At 49.3% G+C, this 14,753-nt stretch overlaps 1 protein-coding gene across 1 annotated transcript in view; it reads right to left on the reverse strand.

The window, feature by feature from the left end:
• Positions 1 to 463: 463 nt before the first annotated feature.
• LOC149747524 (uncharacterized) overlaps positions 464 to 14,753 on the reverse strand; it is a 105,164-nt gene continuing 90,874 nt past the window's right edge. The window contains exons 4-5 of the mRNA XM_089895444.1: positions 680 to 976; positions 464 to 546 (exon numbers count right to left, since the gene is read on the reverse strand). Coding sequence (XP_089751570.1) covers positions 464 to 546; positions 680 to 976 — 380 coding nt within the window. The remainder of the gene's footprint in view (positions 547 to 679; positions 977 to 14,753) is intronic.

Raw genomic sequence — 14,753 nt, forward strand, 5'->3', positions numbered from 1 at the left:
CTGGGCTCACTCCCCTGTGGCTGACCTGCAGTGGGGACAGGTAGGCCAAGGGATGGCTTTGTCTTGTAATCAGGCGGATGTTGAACGGCAAAGATGAGAAAGGGATACATTTTTAAAGTAAATGGCGAGAAGCCGCGTTAGAACACATCGTGAATGTTGGGGAAGCTACTGGAATGTAATTGGGTTCTCTAAACACCGTGCCATCTGATTCAGACTTGGGAGAAGTGATACAAAATGGACTTGAAATAAAAATCACCAATTGTGTCCTACAGCTCAAGCCCAGCGCCAGCAAAGAAGCCTGATTACCCGCTGAAGCTAATTGCTCCCATTTGAGCGGGCTGCTCGGACTCCCCACAAAAGACGTGGAAACGAGACGGATCGGAGAGTTGCAGGCCAGAGACAGGAGCCCAGGAGAGCAGGACGTGCTCATGGGAGCAGCGCACAGGCGAGGAGGCTTTAAGAGTCATTTCTTTTTGAGCTGCTGCCTACGAGCCAGCCAGAGCGAGAGGGCTGCTTCCTCTGAAGGTGCCCGGAACGACTCAGAATCTGGTTGAAAGTGGCAGGGGGGAAACAGGCTCCGGATAACACGATGCACACACACGCTTTGATCTCCATCAAGCTCTCTGCAAGGTGAGTCCTGGTGTCAGGACTCCAACGAGCCAACACCAGGGAAGACAACCTGCTTCCGAAGGGAGCCCCTCCCCACGGATGCCACAGGGACTGATGTCAAAGGAGCCACATCTGCACATCAGCAGCCTCCAAGGGTCACGGTGGGCGTGCCCGAGGGATGCCTTGCACGGTGACAGCTCCTCTAAGAGACCGAAGCCGGCTTCCCCGCCGACACCCGCCTGCTCCTCTGCTTGGTTCCGCGTCTCCTGGAGATTGCACTCACCTGGGGAGGAGCTGCATTCACCAGGCTTTGGAATCTCGGAGGCCACCTGACACATGATGCTGGGCAAGAGGAAATGGGTGTCTGCTGCCGGACAAACCCCCCCAGGTCAGCACTGACTCTCTCCCCTTCCCACCCCACCTCCAGTGGATCAGCTAATCTGGCCAGAATCATCTGTGAAATGCACGGAGGCTCTGATCGCTTCTCCCCATTTTCACTATCACTGCTTGGGCCTTGGCCACCATTGCCTTGGCCAGGCCAAGAGCAGTCAGGGATGCAGTGGACTTTCAAGGGCCCTAACTGATTGGTTTTGCCTTCATGGCCCATTCTTCCATTATAGCTACCTATCTATCTATCTATCTATCATCTATCATCTATTTATCTATTTATCAACTATCTATCTATCATTTATCTATCATCTATCTATCTACCTACCTACTACCTACCTATCTACAGTTGACCCTTCAACAACATGGGTTTGAACTACGCAGGTCCACTTACACAGAGGTTTTTCAATAAATGTATTTATTCCTACAGGATCCACGGTTGGCTGAATCCACAGATGCAGAACATATGATATGGAGGACCAACAATGGGACATGATTATCTTGGTTCTTGCTATCTGTGGTAGGTTCTGGAACCAAACCCCCATGAGGGTGGATAACCAGGGACCGCTGTAAGTCTATCTACCTACCTATCTCTTTATATCACATATATAAAACAGTCGTTAAAATATATAAAATATGTATATATTTATACATATAAAATATATATAAATATATGTAAAACATATGCAAAACATTTTAACGACTTGTATATATGATATAGACTACAATATATGTATGTAAAATACGTATAGATGTAAAATTTTTAATGACTATGTTGGTATAAAGACAAATACAATCCAGGCCGGATTGTGTTCCTGTGTTTCTTCAGATTTTAAAGGAGATTAAACTGTTTCTTGTCCGTAAAGTCCAGGGAGCCCTGGTCCCTAGTGGGGAAGCCAGGCTGCCTGCCTGGGCCTTGGGTCTGCCACACAGCCCTGCAGGGTGGACCCTCCATTCGAAGGCACAGCCCTTTGAGAGCATTCAGTCCTCTGCTCCAGCCTGTTATCCCTCTGCTCACATCACACCCGTGGTTCCCAGTGTGCCCTGAGCTGAGCAAGGGTCTTCCCCTGGCCTTCAGGGTGCTGCCTGCCCTGTTCTGGCCCTTCCTCCCTCTCCCCCAAAGCTCTGATCCAGCCACACTTGCCCCCTTACTGTTTCCAGGTGCACCACCTGGCCTCTGACCCCAGGGCCTTTGCACTCACCACTCCTGCCGCACCTCTGCTCAGAGGGACTTGTCCAAGAGCTTCTCCTGGATGGGGATCCAAGAGCTTAGGGCCACCGTCACCATCCTGTACTCCTTCAGAGCACTTTTACCACCCTGTGTGTTTAGCGTCCATTTCTCCCAACTTGAATTTAGGCCCAGACTGGATCTGTGTATCCCAGATGCCTGGCATGTCAGTGGAGTCTTGGATATTACCCTCTGTCTCCATCTTTAAGGAAATGAAGGCACACCACTAGCAGGTGGAGAGATGATAAATGGATCAATGACTTGATGGTATGAATTAATCTTAATGTGTCCATAACTCTCAGACAAGTCATTGACAAGGACCCAGTTCCCCTTTGAATGCCTGGGTGCAGAGCCTACAAGTAATGATTTTATGTTCTTTTGGGGAAAAAAGTACAGAATTACCAAACTCTGGGTAGTATCTGGATGTCATGTGAGACACAGAGCTGAGGGAGGGACCCCTACGAAGCTCCTAAGAGACCCGTCTTGGCCCCAGATGCAGCCCTTGGTGGCTCGTTGAGTCTCACCTGAGGGCGTCCACTTATGATTGGCTATTTCTGTGCCTCATTTTTGGCCCAGGGAACACAAAATATGGGCCCATAGACCTTCATCCTTCTGCAGCAGTGAAGAGGCCTCGAAAGCTCTTTGAGTCCCATCTTCTTTAAAAAAAAACAAACAAACATCCAAACCAATCAGACATTTGCAAAGAGAAGTTGCTGATCAGAGAGCAGAATTGGTGTGGGGAGCAGCACTATCTGGGCTGGAGAGTGATGGACCAGTAGAGCCCACCTCTAACCAGCTTGGATCTCTAGAAAGTTCTGCCCTGTTGTCCCCCCAAAGTAACCAAATAGTCCCGGCCCAGAGGAGGGAGTGTCTGATTTCGGCAAGGACCCAAACCAAATTATTCGACTCTGGGCAAATGACTCTGGTTCTCCTTTTTCTTTTGAATTGAGGGATAACTTACCAGGATAAAGTACGGAGAACTTAAGAGATAAATGAGTACCTAACTCGTCACCCATGTAATCACCCCCCCATTGCAGACAGAGCGTTTCCAACACTCCGCAGGCTCCTCTGTGCTTCCCGCGGTCGGCTCCGCCCACCACCTGTTCTTGAACTTCCCATCCACGGAGACACACAGGACACACACTTTCACATCTGGCTTCTTTTGCTCCGTGTTTGTCTTCCAGATGGGACCGTGTGTTGTACATTTAGAAGTTCACTCTCTTTCTTCCTGTGAAGCTTAATTCACTTATTTTATGTTTATACGTTTGAGTTTCAGGAAAGTAAACTGCTGCATCTTTTTTTTTTTTTTAGATGTTGGGGGTAGGAATTTATTAATTAATTTATTAATTTTTGCTGTGTTGGGTCTTCGTTTCTGTGCGAGGGCTTTCTCCAGTTGTGGCAAGCGGGGGCCACTCTTCATGGCAGTGCGTGGGCCTCTCACTGTCACAGCCTCTTTTGTTGCGGAGCACAGGCTCCAGACGCACAGGCTCAGTAGTTGTGGCTCACGGGCCTAGTTGCTCCATGGCATGTGGGATCCTCCCAGAACAGGGCTCGAACCCACGTCCCCTGCATTAGCAGGCAGATTCTCAACCACTGCGCCACCAGGGAAGCCCACTGCTGCATCTTAAAGTGGCATGAGCTGTATCAGGTGGATGTGGTGAAAACCACGAAGGCAGTAGACCATTAATTCAAGTCGGAGGGAAAAATCGGTGATCAAGAATCTGACCAGGAAGTCCCTAATCAGAGCAGAATTTCCAGCTGGAGGGAATTACAGCGGAGAAACAATGGAGAGCATCCCTCAGGTTCCTCAAAACGGGCACCAACCAGTGCGAACGGGAGCTGGGTCAGGCCTTTGAGGACCTCCAGGCACAGAGACCACCAGGTCAGAGCAGGCAGTCGGAGGGGACACGGTGGTGCCCATGGGACCCGACTGATCCACTTTCCAGGCACTGTTGAGGGAGATTGAGCAGGTTAAGGCCCCGGATGGTCAGTCCATTGCTGGGCTTGGACTGGGGTTTCAGGTCTGCCTGTTCCCAGGCCCCCGTGGAGTCCCGAGGCAGGACTTCCCTTCTGCTTCTGGTAGCCCAGGCTGAAATGGACACGACTGTCCTGACAAAGAGACGCACACCCACCTTTCGTGGCACCATTTGGCAGCACGGAAGTCAGACCCATACAGAGCTGCTCTGTGATGTTCGAGGATGCACCTGTTCATTTATTTATTTTTAACCTCGTGGGTCCCCCCGCCCCGTCCTGAACATCAGGCCTGTCCCGCCCCAGCCAGAGCCGCTGACGTCACGCGGCGGCCACTGGCTGGAAGGTCTCCATGTCCATCGCTCCTGAGTTCTCACCCCTCCAGACCTGCTTTGTTGCTTGGTAACAATTTTCACGGCCACGTGAACAGGAGAGTTCTGAAAAGAGGATTGCTTAAAGCCTGACAGCAATTACAGGCAAGGCAGTCCACTTCTTTCATTTCAGAAACCAATACACAAATGGATCTTCCCATTCAGTTAGTGTTTTATTATTATTTAAACAGCCTCCCCACTGTGCTCAGAGCCAGCTCTGTGTCAATACTAATTCCACACCCCTCACTTCTGAGCCTCTCAGTCACTAAAGAGAGAAGGTTCTTCCTCACCATCTTTTGACTTCCTCTTGGCTTTGGAGTTTGTGGAAGGCAGGCATCCTACACTCAGATCACAGCCCCAAGAGGAGGAGTGGTCTTATGTCCCTGCCTTGGCCAAAAACCACGTCCACGGCCATTCCTCCTTCCCCATCCTAGTTAAAAACAAGCCACCACCAAACAGCTGGTGACCTGACTCGTGCACGAATGTTCTGGACGACTCTGAGACCCCTAAGGCAACAGCAGTATGTGAGCTGATTTTTTTCTCCAGGAAGCCCGAGGGAGTCCTGGGCCCATAAAGAATTCTCAATAAACGCTTCCCCTGTTTCATGACCCGCTGGCTCTTATACACAGATATGGGTCCTAACTTTGGTTAATTTCAACTTGTCAAAAGAGAGGTTTTGACAACATCATCAAGCTTGTAGAAAGACTTGGGCAGGCCCAGTTGACATTAGAAAATTCCCCACCCCATTCCCATTTTTTGTTTTATCTTATTCAATTAAACCGAGCTCACGAAGGCTATAATAGAATTATGTTGAAGCCCATGTCTTTTACATAGTGTGTGAATGTATATGTGTGTTGTAATTTCCACAAAGTGTATTGTACTGTACGAGTCTGTATGGTGAGTTATTCAGTAGAATGCCAAGTTTTTACACCCATCCATGCTGCTATACGTAGTCAGTCTGTTCACATCAACTGCTGTCTGGTAGTCCAGACTTGGCCGTCTCCCCTAAGGAGGAGTAGTTTGTTTCCCCCACTATTTCCCTCTTACTAACGTACTACAGTGGACAGCCGTAGACATTCTCCAGCTGGAAGAGCGTAACGCGTAGGTACCGGGTGTGGAATTGCTCAGTATAGACTCGTGTTTCTCCTGTGTTCCTAGGTGTCCTCAAATCGCAGATTGCTCTCCAAGGAATGAAGATGCCCCCTGCCCCCGCCATGTGGCTTCCGCCCTCTGCACATCCTTGCCATTGTGTGGCGTTCTCTGACTTTTTTTGCGTCTGAAAGTCTGATCGGTATGAAATGATGTCCGCTTCTGTTTACGTTGTATTTACCTAAATTCTGGTGTAGTCAAGTGCGCTTGTGTTTGTTCACTGATCTTTCCATGCGGATGACATCGACCCTGGCACGTCTGCTGTCCCTCATTCCCTCCCCCCAAACCCCTAAAACATGCATTTGACAACTGGGCCAATGTGTCTGGTGACTGTTTTGGCTTTTTCCTCCCCTAATAGTGTATTTGGAGGTGATAAAATAATCTTCACTGACGCACTTTTTATATGTGTTTGATGCCAGGATAATTTACAAAGGTACAAGTCTGAAAAATTGAATAAATCCATTCCTGCTGCTTCACTTATGGTTTGGTTCCTTGTTCTTTTATCTGGCAAAAAGAAAAGTTACAGGCCAACAGAGTTCTTTTTTTTTAGCAAAGAAAAGGCAGAAAGAAAAAATGAAGAAAAGAAGAAAAGAAAGTAGAAACAGGCAAGATGTGAATCACTCTGTTGAACATGGTGCCGTGCCACAGTGGTGGCCCAGTGTGGCGCAAGCTCAGCTTCCCCATCTCACCTCCTGAAAGAAATACCACAATCCCACAGATCCTGTGTGTGATGCAGGGAGCTAGTGATCACTGGTAACAGCGACATCTCACACTGATTGAGGGCTCACTGCCTGTTTAGAACTGGAATGATGGGTAATAATGTGATAACAGCACAACAATAACAATGACTCAGACCATGTGTTCAGCTCTCCCTTCGGGCCAAGGCTGTGCTCCAACCAGTCACCTGCGTGGTCTGATCCGCTGTCACAGTGGCCTTGGGCGGCGGGCCTACCGTTCATCAGCTGAGAAGAGGAAGGCTCGCAAAGTTTAAATAACCAGCCGAACGCCACACTGCAGGTGACACCCAGAGATGAAATTCAAGTCGAGGGTTATCTGCAGGCAGAACCAGAGCACATAGGGACCACAGTGGCCAGGGCAGAAGGCTCAGTGCCCTGATGGCTCTCCAGCCACCAAGGCAGCACTGCTCTAGTCCCCTGAGGCCAGCGGCACCGTGAATGCAAACAGGAAAACTGCTGCTCCCCGGAAAGACAGACCAGCACCCACACCCCACTCCCCACTCGCCCCACCTCATTTCCCTCACTTGCCCCACTACGTCCCCAGGATTTTCAGCCAGCCAAGGAGCGGGAGATAAAATGCAGACTGCCTTCCGCATCACGGTGGGCCGCGGCAGGACGCACAGGCACCTAAGTCCCTGGTAATCGAGCTCCTCTGTCACTCGGGTGCCAAGCAGCCGACACCCACGGCCCGTAAGGAAGCTCCCTCTCCGCTCCTTCCAATTTCTCGGCAAGTGAAAGAAACGAGACCCTTGATCTAATGAAATATTCCAGCAAGAAGATAAATTAACTTCCTCTCCGACTTGTCCAAACTATTTATTGTAAACGATTCAGTCAACAGGAAGTGACTCCAGCACCTGGGGGGAAGGTGGCGGCCCCCAGGGTCTGCAGAAAAGTGAAGGACAAAAGGTCCCTGAAACTCTTCCCAGGGGTGTTTTCTTTTCTTCTTTTGAAAGGAAAATGTTTCTCCTAGCAAGTTGGTAATACCAATTAAAATATAAAGATTTCTTTGTTTGGGGGTCCAAATTTCCCCAAATTTCCATGTGCAAATTGCTAAAGCAGCCCTCAGTCATTGACCAGGGACTTCTAGAACTTCTGGGAAAGAGGGGCAACACGTAAAGCCGTCATACGGCTGTGAAGAGACCAGGCCGGCATGAGAAGTTCTATCATGACATAAATAACACACTAGGTCTTAGTCACTAGTCCTAGAAGCACAGTGACCGTCCAAGAGAAACTCAGGGAGCCCAAAGCTGGTCTTCGGAAAGTTCTCCCAAATCTTATAGTTCATATTTGAAGTAAATTTGGCAAAAGATTTCTCAAATTTGAAAATGATCCAAATATTATACATGACACGGGCTTCCCTGGTGGCGCAATGGTTGAGAGTCCGCCTGCCGATGCAGGGGACGTGGGTTCGTGCCCCGGTCCGGGAAGATCCCACATGCAGCGGAACGGCTGGGCCCGTGAGCCATGGCCGCTGAGCCTGCGCGTCCGGAGCCTGTGCTCCGCAACGGGAGAGGCCACAGCACTGAGAGGCCCGCGTACCGCAAAAAAAAAAAAAAAAAAAAATTATATATGACAGGAATGAGAACATTGTGTGGCGTGAAATGAAACTTCCTGATTACTCATAATAGAACATCCATTTTCGATCAGACCAAACAACCTTCAGCAAATCATTCCATTTCTCCACCCCTAAGGTCATTGTCTGCACCCACCATGGTGACTGGTGAAGCCCGGACTTCCTGAAAGGCCCCGTATCAATGGTGGTAGTTATCATTCTCATCAGATTATCAACAACCCAAAATTACACTCTTTAACTCCCCTTCCAGAGGGAGGCCACCTGGACCAGCCATCTATAGGGACCTCTTTTCCCAAGTCCTCTGGCCAACTTCCCAAGAGCAGGAGGGGCAAACACACCTGCATCTGGGGGCCCTTCCATCTGCCCCCGTACCCATTTCCCCTGAGCTGCACAGACTTCAAACATCATCCCTCTGCTACACTTTTACCTGCCGATCCATCCTCTACATGGTATCACTCTTTTCTATTTCAGTTAATTAATTATCTGAAGTTGCCCAAAACAGCCTCAAGTCTCACAGCAGTTACCCCTTACCCATTAGTGAGAAAGTGGCTGCCGTCCCCCTCTCTGGGATTACTTGTGCTAAGAGGTCGGAGATGGCAAGGGAAATGAAAAGCCGTTTGCTTTAGCACCATTAGTACACTTTGTAGATAATTATATAATTTTCCAGGTATTCCTGGGGGTTCACTTCAGCTGCTCAATCTTCCAGTGAACTTTGACAAGAGAAAATTGAGGGTAATTTCTGTTTGTTTGCATACTCTTTCTGTAGTAAGAAGGATAGTTACTTTAAAAAGGAAGAAAGTTGTACTAGATCTCAGTCAATAAGTAAGCTAAAATTTTTCCCTTTAAAAAAAAAATGCTCACAGTGCAGATCTAAAGAGAAAGAAACAAGTAAAGGACATCTCATAGTTTTGCTGTCTTTTTTTTGGCTTATCTCGCAGGTGAGATATGATTCTCAATTTAATTAAAGTCAGAAGAATAATGGCCTCAGGGCTATAGTTCTAGCAGGGATCCCAAATGCTTGTGAATTTCTCTAACAAGAGAAGGGTCAAGGTCACCCATGTGTTTTAAAGACAAGTGTCCTCCTTTCCCCCCCCCCACCCCCACCAGTTTGTAAGTCCCGTGAAAAGCTTAACACCCAAATGCTTGTGAATTTCTCTAGCAAGAGAAGGGTCAAGGTCACCCATGTGTTTTAAAGACAAGTGTCCTCCTTTCCCCCCCCCACCCCCACCAGTTTGTAAGTCCCGTGAAAAGCTTAACACCTCCCGCACAGTCCTAAAGGAAGAGAAAATAACACAGTCTCTTCAGCAACGACTGTCTGTTCTGTCTCTGAGAGTCAAACAATTAGGCACATTTGGGCCCCAAACCAAGGCCCCCCAACCCAGGCCAAACAGCTTCCTTCAATTTTCTGGTTGGCTGAACAGTGAAATGAGCACATGTGCTTTTCTTCATTTGTACTAACTGGAGCTGTGCCATGTGCCAGGAAGGATGCTCTGGACCAGGGATGCGATGGTCAGACTGGCAGGAAGACATCCTGGAACCCCCAGGAGCTCATCCACCCAGTGAGCTCAGAGCAGGAACCACAAAAGTGTGACAAGAGTCCCTGCCTTCACTTAGGTTCCCCAAGAAGCAGAGCCTGAGGCAAGGATTCAAGGGCCAGACGTTTATTTGGGAGGGAGTCCCAGGAAACCCCAGCAGGAAGGAAGGCAGTCAAGGTGTGTCATGAAGGCAGCTGCCACTGTGGCACCTGGAGTTAGTCCCACTAGGGACCTCGGGATCCAGCAAGGGACCTGCACCTCAGAGTCGTCCCTCCCGAGGGCGGAGGGAGCTGGGGTATTTCCACCCAGTCTCCCAAGATGGATCGATCGAGGGCCGCTCCTGGGAAGCTCTAGTTCTCTGCCACTTGGCCTGCTGGGCACAGAGGTGGGGACTGTACAGAGCAGGGAGGGCCCTGGACAGAGATGCACACGCTGGCAGAGGCAAGTCAGGCTACAGGCACGAAGGAGGTGTGGGCGTGGGGTCTCCAAGGTGGATGAAGAGCTGGGGCACCATGGGGACAGAGCACGGGCTCCTTCCCTGACTGCTGGACCAGGGGAAGGCTTCCAGGTGAAGGGAAGGGACGTCGGAAATGAGCCTGGAAGACGGGCAGGAGCTCCCCAGGGAGGGAGAAGGGGGGATGATGCATTGCACGGGCCCAGAGGGAATATAAAGACGGTGATGTCAGCATCCCACAAGGAGCCCAGTCTCCCTGGGGCTGAGACTGAGAGAGGGAGAGAGGAGGGAAAGAAGATGATGCTGGGAGGGTACCAAGGCCACGTAATGGGAGAGTCCTGTGACCACCAGGGCCACCAGGAAGAGTTTCAGGAAAGAGAATGACGTGACCCAAGTTCATGCTTTGAAGGAAGCGTCTGCCTGTGGCCTGAAGGGTAGTTTGGAGCCAAGGAGGCCTGACCGGCAGCTTTGCAGCAACTTGGAGGAGAGCCAGGCGGGGGCGCTGGGGCTGCAGAGAGGTGGCTGGGTAGGAGGGAAATCGATCAAATCCAGCAGCAGTGCCATTGACAGAGTTGGGGAGACACCGGCTTAGCCTTTTCAAAGACAGAATCCCAGCATTATTTTGGAAATGAGGGATAAGACCAGCCGACCTAGGTGATCAGTTTGGCCGTAACTCTGGGAACCTCTGGGAAAACCAAATGCACCTGCCTTCTCAGGCCCCCACCCTGTTCTGTGAGAGGAGGACACAGCAGATGTCACGAGAAGAGACAGGAAGGCATCGCTTTCACTCCTTCCCTAAGAAAGAGCCATCGGATGCCGAGGCTTAACTGCTAATCCATCGTCCCTGCACATTCTCTGACTTGAAGGCTGCCAGCTTGGCCTCAGCCAAACTCACCTCCTAGACACCAATTTTATTTTTAAAGTGACGGCTGCAGTCAGATCCAGCCAGCGACTCTGCTCTGAACCTCACGTCTCCTCCTATGCTCTGCCGCAGAAGTTCAAACCACCCGTTGTCCCGTGACACAGTCTAACTAGACCCTTCACTACCCATTCTGACGCGTCTATTAGAGAATTATCCCATGTGCTCCCTTGAGATGCTTTGACCAGACAAGGGCACCTAGTTTACAAGTTGCATGAAATGGTCCCTGAACTGGCCCGTGGGAAACAAAAGATGCTACCCACCCTCACCAGTCTCACCATCTCACAGGCGATCCCTGTGAGATGCCACCAGCACGCTCGTCACAGCAGTCACACCGCGGTGTTCGTCTTCTACTGGGAGATGCAGTAAAGAGGCCATGACACAGGTTCTCGGGGAGCTATGGGTTTGGGACAATATCCATCAGTCCTTGTGAAGGAACTGAGTGAGCAGCTATTACATGCTTAGTGCCGTTCGGATGAAAGGTCTGTGCTGCAGGTCCCTGTGGTCCAGGTGGGGTTCTCTGGCTCAGATGCAAACTATAGAAAGGAAAGCTGCCTGCTATAACCCAAAAATACAGAGAGAGGGATGGAGTTTATCAGGAGGCACTGTGATTACTCAGAGAGAGAAAGACGAAGAGAGAAGGTGAAACAGGTCCTATGGACAGAACCCCGAACAGAGCCGGGGATCCAGTTCTGGACCCAGTGGAAGAATATCCCTGTGTCTCTGCATCCTGTCCACGGGGGAGACCCAGCATCCACACAGAGAGAGCATCAACCTGCATGGGTCTCACCTGCAGTCACCAAACCGCATCCTTAGGCCATCGAAGCCTCTGCTCCGACGTCCAGTTTGCTCTCCCGTTCCTGGGCCAAGCATGGTGCCCAGCACAGCACGGGCACTAAGGATAGATTTTCTGAATAAATGATTGAAAAGTTCCCCATCGATTATATACGTTAGAGGTGATGTCACTAGCAGCGTCACTGATCTTGATATTTCGTGAGAGAGAGAAGAATTTTCAAGAGAAAATTGTTTACAGTTCCCTTGTCTTCATTCAAAATGAAAAAAAAAAAAGAAATTTTACTGAACTCCATGGCTGCAATGTCTACTTGTAAATTTTGGTCCATTACACTTTTGTCTAAAGCAGGATTCCGCGATCTACAGCCTGCAGGCAAACTTCAGCTGCTCCAAAGTTTCATCTGTTTTTGCAAATGATAACTTTTTACTGGAACGTGGCCGCACCCACTCGCTTACCTCCACAGCTGCTTTCACACTCTGATAGCAGAGTGGAGTAGTTGAGACAGACCTCGGGGCTTCAAACCTGAAAATATTTGCTATCTGACCCTTTACAGAAAATATATGATATTGCTTATATGTGGAATCTTTAAAAAGGATACAAATGAACTTATCTACAAGACAGAAATAGAGTCACAGATGTAGAAAACAAACTTATGGTTACCAGCGGGTAAGGGGAGGGATAAATTGGGAGACTGGGGTTGACATACACACACTACTATATATAAAATAGATAATTAATAAGGACCTCCCGTATAGCCTAAGGAACTCTGCTCAGTACTCTGTAATGACCTACATGGGAAAAGAATCTAAAAAAGAGTGGATATATGTATATGTACAACTGATTCACTTTGCTGTACACCTGAAACTAACACAACATTGTAAATCAACTATACTCCAATAAAAATTAAAAAAAAAAGATCAACCTCAGCATGTTAAAAAAAAAAGAAAATTTTGCTGTAGGTGGACATCAATAGACAAAGGGCATTGATACACAAAGCTACTTACTGCATTGCAACTTCTAAATGACGTAACATCAGGCGCAACTGTGGGCAGGTGGGGAGAAAGGGGAAAGCCCTTCCTTTTAGAACCTTGAGAATTCGGGGTGACAATGGAAGATGCTCCGGGGAAGATTGGGCACAACTCAACGTGCCCCCAAGGACTGGGGCAGACAATCACACCCCGGGGTCACCTCCTCCCCGTCTCCATGAGGGAACACCCAGCACAAAGACCCCAGACGTTCAGTGAAACCCTGACTCATCCTAACTGCAGCCCCGACCTCACCACGCTGAAAAGTCAAGACGTTGATATCTGCCTCTCCGACTGAAGCCAGTATTGGGATTAAAAGCAACAATATGTGAGGGGCACCTGCCTACAGTAGGTCCAAAATATTAGTTCCATACCTCCTTCTAGCTCTAAAATCAGTGGGTATTGGCAAGTGTTTAACCACCAGATTTCTGGGGGGAGGAGAGGTAAGGTCTGACTGGTAGATTTTGCCAATCGCCGTGGTGTAGATACCTCTACCATCAAGGTGACAAGCCACCAACATGACATCCTGAACCCGGAGCAGAGAGGAGATGCTGACGTCAGGTCTCAGCAGGGATTCCCGGCAGCCTTCACCTGGACCCCACGCCCTGCTGGGAGGGCAGCCTGCAGGTCCTGCATGTCCTCTCCCTATTTAGGCAGACCAGAGTCTGTGTGTTCACAGCCATGACCTTCTGGACTCAGATGCGGTCAGAAGCAGAATATTCAAGCTCTTTCCTCAGGGAGGCCAACTCATGGGCTGGTGGCAGGTCCCCTCATCTTGGAATGAGGTGGTAATTTATGTTAAACTTTGGGTATCAATGTTTATTGAAAATGATGGCAAGGCATGCGGCTTCCTCCTTGAGCTCTCTGGTGGGCGTGAGGGAGAGGGGCCGACACCGCACCTTTGGCCTCACTGTTCTGCTCTCCCGGGTCAGAAGTCACTCTGATGGGCTTGGTGAGGCTCCTCCCACCTCCATTAGAACCACCCGTTGCCTCTGGGGACACACCTAAGCCGAGGAGCCAGCTCCTCATTGACCGGGTGGCTTTGACTATAAAACCCCAGTACAGAGAAAGCCACCTTCCTATGCTGTCCATGTTGTTGGACGGGCTTTCCAACCCAGGGCGAGAGGGCAGGGGTCCAGGAGGGGGGTGTCCGTGCCACACGGTTTGGCCAGAGGCAGATCCCGGGGACAGGCTGAGCTGACAAGGGCTTCTGTTCCATCGCTGCGGGGACCTCATCACCTGCATTGCTGGGCTGGACTCTTATTCTCTTAGTCTCTGCAGACTTGGAAAGAGAGAATATTAAGAAGGCATTTTTTTCCACCAGTATTTTACAGGAGTCCAGCTCTGTACAGCTGTGGCTTCTCCTTCTTTGGGCATTTTGTTTCCTGTCTCACACTCAGCCGTGTTAGGTGCCAGCATCTTCACGGCTACTCCCATTTTAGGGTGTCGTGACTCCTTTCATCTCCCTGCAGCTCATTCCAAATGAGAATAAGAAGCGGGTGATGGACCTGCTGATTTTAAATTTTTTAAAGAATAATAATACCTGGTAGGATATGAATTGCACTGTTCTTTTTTTTCCCTCTATAATCTGCATTTGTAGCGTTTTTCATCAATTCAAAGCATTCAAATAAAGATCGTCTAGCACACCTGGGATAATTACGTCTATCAGAGAGCACTCATGGGTGCACAAAGCCCAGGAAATGCTATGCTGACTATTTGTTTGAAGTGCAACCAAGGAGAGGAATATCTATAGTAACCACAGGCAGGTATTCAAATACCACTGTATTTCCTGATAATGGGTCCATTAATGAAATAGCAGTTTGATTTTCAATCGCAGTTAATGATACCTTTTGTGTAACCAACATCCCTTTGCGCCGGACATGTTCCAATGGGCCATTGCAGGTGGAGGGACAAGGCGGAGAGGGGGACAATTATTTGAGGCTCAGTTGGAAGAGAAGAAGCACCATCTCAGCTGGAGCCACAACGACCTGGCTGATGACAT

Source organism: Delphinapterus leucas, chromosome 15, assembly GCF_059928025.1.
Source record: "Delphinapterus leucas isolate spDelLeu-1000000601 "Yukka" chromosome 15, BTC_Dleu_Yukka2, whole genome shotgun sequence".
NCBI lineage: Eukaryota > Metazoa > Chordata > Mammalia > Artiodactyla > Monodontidae > Delphinapterus > Delphinapterus leucas.